Source organism: Lathyrus oleraceus, chromosome 5, assembly GCF_024323335.1.
Source record: "Lathyrus oleraceus cultivar Zhongwan6 chromosome 5, CAAS_Psat_ZW6_1.0, whole genome shotgun sequence".
In the NCBI taxonomy this organism is placed as follows: Eukaryota; Viridiplantae; Streptophyta; class Magnoliopsida; order Fabales; family Fabaceae; genus Lathyrus; species Lathyrus oleraceus.
This window is the reverse complement of record NC_066583.1, coordinates 589,279,832-589,292,244: the sequence shown is the minus strand read 5'-3', so window position 1 is coordinate 589,292,244 and position 12,413 is coordinate 589,279,832. Positions and strand designations below refer to the sequence as shown.

At 32.7% G+C, this 12,413-nt stretch overlaps 1 protein-coding gene across 2 annotated transcripts; it reads left to right on the top strand.

Moving 5' to 3' along the window:
* Positions 1-7,442: 7,442 nt before the first annotated feature.
* Positions 7,443-10,792, top strand: LOC127086742 (APO protein 2, chloroplastic). 2 transcript variants are annotated; one of them, XM_051027537.1, is made up of 5 exons: positions 7,443-7,634; positions 7,758-7,915; positions 8,276-8,335; positions 9,131-9,423; positions 9,689-10,792. In XM_051027537.1, the coding sequence occupies exons 1-5, from the start codon at positions 7,562-7,564 to the stop codon at positions 10,518-10,520; spliced, it is 1,416 nt and encodes a 471-aa protein (XP_050883494.1). In that variant the 5' UTR covers positions 7,443-7,561; the 3' UTR covers positions 10,521-10,792. The 2 variants fall into 2 exon arrangements, with proteins under 2 accessions (XP_050883494.1, XP_050883493.1); XM_051027536.1 differs by having other exon boundaries at positions 7,448-7,634; positions 9,128-9,423.
* Positions 10,793-12,413: the final 1,621 nt, after the last annotated feature.

Below are 12,413 nucleotides of genomic sequence, written 5' to 3'. Positions count from 1 at the left end.
TAAAACCGTGTTTGGCTTGGTGAGGTGGCGGTGACAAGTGTCACCAACTTTGGACACTTGTCACCGTTTAGAAGATGAAGCCCCCTAGGTCAACAAGTTTGACCAGACCCTTCATGAGTTTTTCCTGCTCTTAGGCCCATGTTCCCTGATTGTTCACACCCCCACGGTTTAGAATAGAACAAATACTATTGTTAATATCATTTTATTTTATTTTCGAAATCATAATTATACTATTGTTAATATCATTTTATTTTATTTTCGAAATCATAATTATACTATTGTTGATATTACTTTATTTTATTTTCGAAATTATAATTATACTATTGTTGATATTATTTTATTTTATTTTCGAAATTATAATTATACTATGTTAATATCATTTTATTTTATTTTCGAAATCATAATTATACTATTGTTAATATCATTTTATTTTATTTTCCAAATCATAATTATACTATTGTTGATATTATTTTATTTTATTTTCAAAATTATAATTATACTATTGTTAATATTATTTTATTTTATTTTCGAAATTATAATTATACTATTGTTAATATTATTTTATTTTATTTTCGAAATTATAATTATACTATTGTTAATATTATTTTATTTTATTTTCGAAATTATAATTATACTATTATTAATATTATTTTATTTTATATATATATATAGTAAATATGTAATTATATTACTATTATTATTATTAATTGTTTTAAAAATAAATACACAATTATATGGTTGTTATCATCATTAATATTTAATTATTTGGTTATATTCATTTTTTATTACTACTTATTATTTAATTAAAATAAAATAATTCGTTAAACATTCAATTAATTAATTGGTTATAGAATCACAAGTGACCTTCATAATTTAGATGTTTATTTATCTTAAGGAGTGTATGTGCATGATTATTCTTTATCTATTTGTTTATATTGAACCTTGAGTGTACACGAAATGATATGTTATAATTGTGACAAAATCACATCGCTTTCATCGATTTTAAAGTAATCCGAGCCGATTTCAAAATAAATCACATACTTCTCGATCCAAAGTCGAGCCCATTTTCAAAACACCTATGTAAGTTGATCGCTTGTAAAAGCATCGCCATCAACCTCACATGGCTTACTCTTGGACTTTCTTACAATGAGACATATTCGATTTTAATCGAGTAGATGTTTGATTCACTAAATAAAATCCATTTCATTCATAAAACAAAATTAAAACCTCGATTCAATATCGAGTATTTTCATTCAAATTAAATTAACGTATCCAATCACAACCCAATACTTCATTTGGAAATGAAAAGGGGGATGGTTTTGAGTTTTCAACTCCTCTCCTCGATTTATTTGAATACGAGTTTTCTTACTCGGTTAGTCAAATGGTCGTCATTTCTAATCCATTTAAGCACGAAGAAATCAAATCCTTTTATAACAAGAAACTAAAAGGGAGATAACTTTGAGTCTTCAATTTTTTCTCCACAACTATTTGAATACAAGTTCTCTTACTTGGTTAGTCAAATTATTGTCGTTCCTCTACAAACTTCCAAACCCGATTAAATCAAATTATTTTCATAATAAGCTAAAATGAAAAAGGAGATGACTTTGAGTTTTCAATTTCTCTTCTCAATTGTTTGAATACGAGTTCTCTCACTCGGTCAGTCGAACAATTTTCATTTTTCCACAAACATATAACTTAATCAAAAATATTTTTACAGTAAGCTAAATGAAAAGGGAGTTGACTTTGAGTTTTCAACTTCACTCCTCAATTGTTTGAATACGAGTTCTCTTACTCGTTCAGTTGAACAATTGTCATTTTTCACCAACTCATACCATAAGTCAAATCATTCTCAATCAAAACTATACGAAAAGAGAGATGGTCTTGAGTTTTCAATTCCTCTTCTCAAATGCTGGGATATAAGTTGTCTTACTTAGCCATTCGAGCACTTGTCGTTTATTCTAAAAACATCAACCATATACAACCTCATTTTCATAAATATTCAGATGAAACAGAAAGCGGTCTAGAGTCTTCTATTCTCTTTCCCGATTATTAGGATACGAGTTGTCTTACTCGATTATCCGAGTATTCGTCGTCCGTTCAAAATACATTAATTATTATCAAATCCTTTCTATAATTAAGGATGAAAAAGAAAGCGGTCTAGAGTCTTCTATTCCCTTTCCCGACTGTTAGGATAACGAGTTGTCTTATTCGACTATCCGAGTAATCGTCATCCAACCAAAAATATCTAATCAAACAAAACATCCAACATATTAATTCAACTTGTCACCCTCGTGTGATCAAAACTCTTTTAAAAAAGAACACTATTAATCCTTTCTAATGCGCACAACAAACTAATGCTTAAGCCTCCGCCGAGAGTAGACAAGCTAGCGTTTAGCCTTTAGAACGCGATCTACACAGTTGTTCATTAAAAACACCAATAAACTGTAGTTCCCCGAACTATGAATGCTCTGATTTCCTTATTACGCCATAAGGATACGTAGGCAGGAGATTGTTGTATCTTCGCGAGCACACTAATAAAAAACCTCCCCTTTCCCTTTCTGAGATTCTCATCCATTTTTAATAATTTTATAACCCAAAGATAACAAACAAACATAAATTAACACTCAAAACGCGTATTAGAACTAAAAGGTTCCCGTTGAGCACAACGGACGTAAGGGGTGCTAATACCTTTCCCTTACGTAATCCACTCCCGAACCCGAATATGGTTGCGACGACCATTATTCCATTTCCTAAAGGTTTTATCGATATTTTCATATTCCTTCATTGGGATAAATAAAGTTCGGTGGCGACTTTGTTCGAACATAAATTTTTTCCACGACCATCGCGAGGAATCGTATTTTTCGAGATGCGACAATTGGGTTATGGTTTTGACTTGGTTTTGCATTTGGCATTGCAGCTTGGTTGTTGATTGATTGCAGGTTTATATTGTGCAACATTCTCTGAATATGGTCTGCATCAGGTCATGTTGGTTATGACTTGGCTTATGTTTTGCATCAGGTATGAGGTTTGTTAGCATTGCTTCATGGCATTGATCCTGCACTGATTCTGACTTTGGCTTGGCAATGGTTTTGCACTTTGTTGCAGTTACATGCCTTGATGCAACTTGGTCCATTGCTCCAAATTCCATAGGGTTTTATATTGTTGTAGAGCTGACTTTCTCTTCAGGTAAGGTAAATAAAATAGGTAAGTCAATCTTGGATAGTCAATCACAAAAATCAAGAAGGAAATGAAGGTTTTAAGGACACCAAGATATTATGCAAGATTTGAAGGCCTTGGATGAATATTTGTAATTAAAGAAAGGTGCAATTAGGGTTAGGACTTAGAGGGTTAGGAAGTTGACTTTGGTCAACTGTTTGACCAAAAAGTCAACCTAGGTCAAACTTGTATTTTTTTTAGATTTTGCAATGTTCGGACATTTGTAATGATGGAATTTGCTATTTTGAATGAAATAAGATTGGTATTTAAATTGAATCTTGAACGAATGACTTTGGATAAACATGACTTGAATGAATCATATGAACATGGCTTGAATTAACTTTGAATGGACTATATTAACATGAACCAATGGAATCAAACCTTGAAAGGATGATACATGACAAGACTTGAAATGGATTGAAATAAGAAATGATGAAAGGTATTGAGATAAATGGACCATTAACATGAATCAATGGATATGACCATGATGAATCATATTAGGATTTAGCGAACCTGAATGGACAATGATAAACATGAACCAAAGATCCATGGACCAAACACCAAGCATTGAAGTTGTCATGAAATGGACTTGAATGAAATTGACCAGATGAAACCAAGCAAGGCCTGAGCAAGCCATGGAAGCAAATGAAAGTTGGGGGCCATGAACTTGGAATTGGACTAAAGGACACAAACAAACATAAGGTGCACACGTAAGAACATGAAGTGAACCAAAATAAGGAAGCCATCATGAAGGGCCATGCATAAGAGGTTATTGGGTGAAGCTTGATCAAGCAAGAGAAACATACACACAATGGAGTGATGATGGATCAGATGAAATTAGGGTAATCGGCCCATACAAGGAGTGTTGGACATAATTAGGGTTTATGGAGCCATGGCCAAGTGAGAATGCCCAAATTATGGTTTTGCTTCACCAATAAGCGAAAGTGGAATCATCAATGATAAGCACATACACAAGCCTCAAGAGTTATCTCCAATTAGGATTTGATTGTTGAGCAACCTCTAGCTGCTGGGAAACCCTAGTTTCCACTTGGTGCAAGCACAAAGCTTTGAATCCAAGATATTTGTCCTCTTGTATTGAACCATGGCTATGCAGATGAAATGAGTGACAATGAGGATATGCATATGATTAGGGTTAGTGACCTAGATGAACATTGTGAAGGGTATGGTGAATTTTGGGTATGACACCTCTCTTTTGTGTGATTTTTCTCTGTTACTTCAATCAATTAATTATAATTGTTCTCCACATTTAAATTATTTTTCATATTTTTGTATTTAATATAAATTATAATAACTGCACTTTTTATTATAATTTTTATTCTTATGTTTGTTTATTTTCGTTTTTTTTTATTTTGTTAAATATTCTATTATGTTTTCTTTTAGTTTTTCGGACCCACCATAAATAAGGACATGTCCGAAACAATTTTCTTCTCCTCCAATTTAAGGCGACATATAATGGGATGCTCGACTAGCTCGGTTTCCAAGGCATGATTATGTAAACCAAAAATCACATTAAATTTTCATGTACCATCCACCTTACGGTATCCACACAATTTAAACGGACACTCACATTTTCTCGATCCAGTGTCATCACGTTTAAACTTCTGAGTCGGTGGAACATACATGGCACTTCTCTTGCATCTCATGGTTACAAATGCTTGCCTTCTATTAGAACCATTATCGGACCTTCCAATTACAATGACAAACCCCAACTTCATGGCCTTCATGCAGACCCATTCAAGCATATGTTCAAGAGCAGTAGTTGTTCATTCCTAAATTGTTGACCAACATCTAACTCGACATCCACTGGTCTAGCACCCAATTTAACATCATCATTCGCTTCATCCATTTTAACATCATCCTTCATTTCATCTGGTTTTACATAATTACTTACAACAACTTTGAGAAACATATTTGGGTGCACCATATCTAATACAAACCAAAATAGAAAAATAATTAATTAAATTCACAGTAACAGACAACTTCGAAGATACATCTTCGAAATAGATAGTAGGTGAGTTCAGAGATGTATATTCAGACATAACGTTCATTTTTTTCAACTTCAAGATTAATGCAAGCAGTGGGGTATGAAATAAATGAACTTTACCTTAAATTACAGCCTCTATTGCTCCGTTTGATGTGATAAAACACAAGAATGATGGTTTGGAATTGAAAAGTTGATTGGAAATGAATTTTTTAAAGGGTTTTGGGTTATGTAGGAGGTATGGAGTGTGGGAGAGATGATCATACAAGTTTGTCATATATTCAATTTCCCTCTTGAGATTTTTGAAGATGCATCTCTGATAATATTACTGAATGGTTAAATGACAAACCATCTTAATGAAATCGTTATTTAAATGGCTTAATGAGTCTTTTCAGATATGCATATGTGAATTCATCCCATAAATCTTCGTAGATGCATCTCCAAATTAAATTTTGGCAAAAATGAGATTTGGTGCATTCGGATATGCATCTCCAAAAAAACATGAGGACATTTTTTGGTTTCCAGAGGTGTGACCTACACCATAAGGGTGGGAAAAGAAATTGCCATGATCTTTACCTTGAACTTCAACTTCTTTTGCTCATTTTGATGTGATAAAACACAAGAATAAAGTTTTGGAGTGAAAATCTTGATTAAGAATGAATGAATTTTTTAAAAGGATTTAGGAAAAAATGAAAATGGGTCTGATCATGCAGATGGTTATTTTATTAAAAACAAGTTTGATATTTCCTGAAATGCATCTCCGAAAATGTCTAACATACAATGGTGACAGGTTTCCAATCTGCCGCTTTAAAATCCAGAAATGCATATTTGGAAACTCCCCTGGAATGCACAATAAGCAATAAATTGAATTGACATATGAAATCCTGTACCGCCGGAGTAAAATTTTGGTTTAGAATCGGGTGAGACTCATTTAATGTGTTATTTAGTGATGCAAAATGCGCGTTCGGAAATATATCTTCAAAAATTAAAGAGTATTTTTCAAATTTTTATAGGGTTTTTATCCACCTCACTGCATATAGTGGAATAAAGAAATCCCAAATTTTTTGCTAATATTTTTTTTCTAAAATAGTATAAATATATAGTAGCAAATATTTTATTTGACAATATTGAGAGCTGGATGTGAGTGTTATGCAAACTATATTTATACTACATGGATATTTTAAAATTAAATTACATTTGTATCTTTCTAATTTTATAATAAGACTCATGATATTAATGTTTATAATTCAAATACAAATTCATTGACGAAATATAAGTAATCAATTAGAGAATATCATGGAAAAATTATACAAACATAACGATTATAATATATAATTTTAAAAAGATTATCAAATACAATACAATCTAACAAAAATTAGTATAAACAAAAACATTACGATAATAAAAAATTAATATTAAAATATAAAAATATAAAATAAAATATTTTAAATAGATGTAATGATCATAAGGCGAAGATATAAAAATACAATAAAAAATATAAAAGAAAGATAAAATTGGTTTAAAATAGAATTTTAACATTTTAATAAATTAAGTTTATATTTAAATAAATAAATAAGTAAATATAATTATAATTAAAATAAAACATCTTTCTTCCCCTCCAAATCCCACCAAATCCATGGAAGGGATTTTAGTTTCCACAATCTAGTTCCCCTCTTCCTCTTAAAATTTAAACCAAACACATAAAAACTATTAAATGTTCTCTCTCTTCACATTTTCTCTTCTCCCCTCCATTTACCCCTAACCAAACAGACTCTAAAGAACCATGTTACACAAAAATAATTTAAAAGATCCGTGTAATTTTATCTTATTTATATTAACAAAGTCCTATAAATTTAATTGATTTTAGAATTTTTGTTAGATAATTTATAATTTAAACTCGACATAAAAAAACATATTAAATAATTGAATACGCCGTTATATAATAAAATTTGGTTGAAAGAATGAATTATATGACTAAAATTTGTCATTTTAACATCACTTACATAATAATAAAAAAAAATTATTACAACTTTGACTTCACTATTTTAACTTTTTTTTTCTTAAATTTTGATTCCTCCATTTTAAAAATTATATTTTTAATCTTTTTTAAATTTTATGTTTGATTTTAATCTTTAAAATGAGATGAAAATTCGACATAAAATTTAAAAAAAAAATCAAAATTATAATTTTTTAAACGGAGGACCATGATGAAAAAAAATAGAAAACTAAATTGCAATTAAACCATTAAAAAACCGGTCCTCACTCAAATCCTATCTCTCCGAAATCCAAAACTCTTTTGCTCAATCGTCTTCTCCAACTTCTCTCTTTCGTCCCATAACTCCAATGGCGTCAATCCTCTCTTTCTCAAACGTAATCGGATTCTCGGACAACAACTCCCTTTTCTCATCTTCTCTCTGTAAGTCTATCTTTCTCTCTCCATTCACAGGAACTTCAATTTTCGGGATTAGGATGAGAATCAAAGTAAGAACTTGTATATTTCTATGGACTAAAACCATGTTTAAACCTATTTGTTATATAGGTAAACTAAACTCCAGGTCAAATATAGTTGAAATCAAGACATTTTCGCTGCACAACGGTTGTCGAAAAATTGGAAATGACCATACATATTTTCGATTATATGCACTTTTTGGAGGGAGGAAGGAAAATAATGAGAAAAATGACTCTGCAACTTCTAAGGTTAGCTAACTTTGGTTTCTCTTGACTCAACGTTATCTGTATAGTTATGTAGCACCACACTGTCCTCTCCCTGTGAGTGTCAGATACCTACACGGACACTTATTATGTTTGATTTTTTTATTTTCTCAAATTATTATCGGTGACTATGTCCGGTGTCGTAATCGGGGTGTGTGCGCTTCGTAGGTGTACAGTAGAGTGATGTATATGTTCGCGCTATTATTGTGAAAATGTTCTTTAACTCCTTGTATATCTATATCTATTCATTATCCAGATTTGGTGAATTTCATTATCAATTTCAGTTTTTTAATTGGTAAGTGTGGTTTTGTTTGTCATTAACTTTTTATGAAGTATGATTCGTAGGTAACTCTGTCTGGAAACCAGCAACCCATACGGACAGATGCTAAGCAATGGAGACGAGAAGTAAGTAAACAACTTAACTTATCCTGTGATACTGATTTTATATGCGGATAGTACAGCGTATTTGGTTGAAAGGGTTTCAGTGTTTAAAATAATACGCAAATGTTCACTTATTCTGAGATGGCATATACAAATTTTGGCATATTTATATTGCTTGGTTGAGGTGGGAAAGAAACAAATTGCTTAACCTGCATTTTGACCATTATAAAACGGATCAGCTTTTCATTGGGTTTTTGTCATTTGGCCTAACATGAAATCTGCGTTACTTAAAACGGATCAGCTTTTCATTGGCTGTCTTTCATAACAAGACAAGTGTTAATGGACTGACTATTAGAATTTTTTATGCACTGGTAAAAATCTCCTGCATTATTGCAGATGTAGGAAAAAAATTGATCAAAAATAGAAATGTGAAATTCGGTCTAGTGTCATTAGAGGAAGACTTATTTTAGAATAGAAAGAAGATTGATGGAAAGGAAAGTTCTGTTGTTGTGACTCCCTGTGTTTTATTTTGTTATCAGATAGCAATTCTTTTGCGGCTAAACTGCTTATAAGCACATCCAATATAAAAACAAATTAAAATCATTTCAGCAAAAACTTTGTGGTATTTTGTTGTTGTTATTTTAATGTATCTCTGAGTTAGCTTTCGTTCGCTGTGCCTTTAGAGTTTTGGCGTTGTGCCCATTTTAGAATTAGCCTTTTAGAACGGATACAATTTGGCTAGAATTAGATTCAACTCTTAAATTCCTATGTATGTAACTGTTTTTTTTTCCTTTTCCTTCATCTCATCTTTTTAAGCAGCATGGTGATAGTAAGAATAGAAATGAAGTGCCTCAAAATGCTGATTTTCCTCGGCATTATTCAAGAAAGGAGAAGAAGCCTTTTCCAGTTCCCATTGTAGAACTGCGACGGGCAGCTAGGGAGAGGATAAAGAAGATGAAAGATGAGCCAAGGAGAAAACCATTGCCGCCGCCAAAGAATGGTTTGCTAGTGAAGAACCTGATACCAGATGCACATGATGTGTATAATGCTAGGATCACTTTGATTAATAATATAAAGAAGCTGCTCAAAGTAGTACCCGTGCATGCTTGTGGGTAATTATATTATACTATTGACAAATTACACAAAATTTCATGTTTTTTATTTTGATATACTGTAGTAATACAGATCACTGTTGTTTCTGGCATCACAAAATATTCCAGATACTTAACATGATCAACCAAATGTTAGACCTGCGAATAATTTTTCTGTGTTTCACTTAACTCTTGTATATTATTTTCACTGAATAAACGTAGTTTAATGTTTCCTGCTCAAAAAATGTGCTTTGATGTTCTTACTCGTGTTGAAAAAATTATGCAGGTGGTGCAGTGAAATCCATGTAGGCCCTGTTGGACATCCGTTCAAGTCATGTAAAGGTTCACAAGCGAACCTCCGCAAGGGCCTTCATGAATGGACAAATGCACATGTTGAAGACATATTAATACCGGTTGAAGCCTATCACCTCTATGACCGCCTTGGAAAGCGGATTACTCATGAAGAGAGATTCTCCATCCCTCGGATTCCAGCAGTGGTTGAGCTCTGCATTCAAGCTGGCGTTGAGATTCCAGAGTTTCCCACAAAAAGGAGAAGAAAGCCAATAATCCGTATTGGGAGGAAGGAATTTGTGGATGCTGATGAAAGTGAACTACCAGATAGAGTCCCAGATAAACCTATTAAACCGTTACTAGCTGAAATACCAGATTCAGAAATAGTTGCTCCAGTGAACAAGGAGGAAATAGTCCACCTTGCCGAGGAAACACTCCAAGCATGGGAACAAATGAGGAGAGGTGCCAAGAGAGTAATGAGGATGTACCATGTGAGGGTCTGTGGATATTGCCCTGAAATTCATGTTGGTCCCAACGGAACCAAAGCTCAAAACTGTGGGGCACACAAACACCAGCAACGCAATGGGCAGCATGGTTGGCAATCTGCAGTGCTCAATGACTTAATACCGCCGAGATTTGTGTGGCATGTCCCTGATGTAAACGGACCACCGCTGGAACGAGAGCTTAGGAATTTCTACGGACAGGCGCCAGCTGTAGTCGAAATGTGCATTCAGGCTGGTGCTGAGTTACCAGAACAATATAAATCAACCATGCGCCTTAATGTTGGGATCCCTTCAACTCTTCAAGAAGCTGAAATGGTAGTTTGAGATTTAAAGTGTAAATTGCATGTTGTATGTAGAAGGTCAAAAGAATAGCATTATGTGGTTAGTCCTGGCTGGGGTATTTTTTCAGTTAAACTGAACACACTTTTTGTATGGTCAACTGTTAGCATATTGCAGAAGATCTACAACATTGGTGTCAGATTGATTAACCTCAATTATGAAAGGCCTGTGCTCTGATATTGTAATGTTTTAAGATCCATGTGTTGTAAAAGAATGACATGGTTTTGATCTAATAGGTAAAGGTAAATCTTGGAACATTCTCCGGGGTTTGATCTAATAGGTAAAGGTAAATCTTGGAACATTCTCCGGGGCTTTTCTAAAATAAACACGTTATTAGGGAAAAGATAAATAGTGCCAGAGAGTATAGAGAAGACGAAAAATAGAGGATATGAGATTGTTTTGGTGTCTGCAGTAGGGAATTAAGGAATGAAGTTATAAAAGTGTGAAAGTTAAGCTATGAACACCGTTGAAATGAAACAAACAAGAAGCTTGAAGAAGCTTGAATTGCATTATTGGGAATGAAATCTCACAAAATCTGACTTTCAATGTTAAGCCTAATGCTTCTTATAGTAACTAAAGTATTTCAATAGCTAACTTTCAATTAGATCATAACTACTGAGGATGGATTAGTCACGTTAGTTACAACTATCATGAAGTGATAGTTACACTCATAGTGAAGTTAGCTTGTCACACAAGCAAGTTCACTAATAACCTCTATCCCTTATGCTCAACATCCCTCTGAATAGATGTCAATCATTCCTAACTTGTTTTGAAGATTGTTAACAGATCCTATGTGCAATGATTAAGTTAAAATATGTTTCACCCCATCCTCGGATGCAATTGGAAGTAAGTGAATAGATCCTATGTGCAATGATTTAGTTAAAATATGTTTCACCCCATCCTTGGATGCAATTGGAAGTAAGTGAATGATTTTTGCTTGCACCTTGTCTCTAATTACATGACAATTGATTTCTATATGTTTTGTTCTCTTATGGAATACATGATTTGCTGTTATATGAAGAGTTGATTTGTTGTCACCAATGTTTAAAATCTCGAGAGTTCACGCATAATCGGTAGAGGATTCAATAGTCGTAACTCGAGAAGCGTAGCATGGATCGTAGGATCCTACTACTTATAGAAAAATATATTTTTATATGTAACATATGTAATTTAGCATTAGTACTCCAATGAGTTGGCGTCGATGATTGAATGTCAAAAAGAAAAACGAAGCTCGAATGTGAAAGAGAAAAAACGAAGTTATTTTACTTAAATAATTTGTTAATGAAGAAGCAACTTGAATTGGAAGAAGGAACGGAAGAAAGAGAATTTATGTTGCAAGAATTTGATATCGGTTAGGTTATTCAATTTCATGATACCATAAGTTTTCTTTGAAAAAGAGAAATAATAAATTAGTATTTAATAATAAAAATAATAATAAATCAATATTCAATAATACCGACTTCACTTATCCTTGAAAAATGGAAAGTTTGATAGTGTGTTTAAGAATTGTTATTTTATAAAAATAATAATAAACTAGTATTTAATAATACTCGACCTGATCCAGGTCTGTTTTAGAAAATTAGGGGTTTTTCTTTAAAAGTTAAATGTCTCTCTACAAAATTGAAACGAGTCAAATTTAAGACTCGGACGAGTTGCAATGATAATGGATAAGAAGTTAGAAATTCATCTGAATTAGGAGACTGAAATGTATTTTCAGTCAAGTTGCAATGATAATTTGGGAAGAATGTAGGATGGTGAGTGACTCGAGTAGATCTTCTAGATTGAAAGTTAGGATCAGGTAAGTTGGGTGATGGTGCAATGATGGATGAGTGACTTGTGTTAGTATGTTGTGAATTTGAATGAGAGGAATTCTGTTTG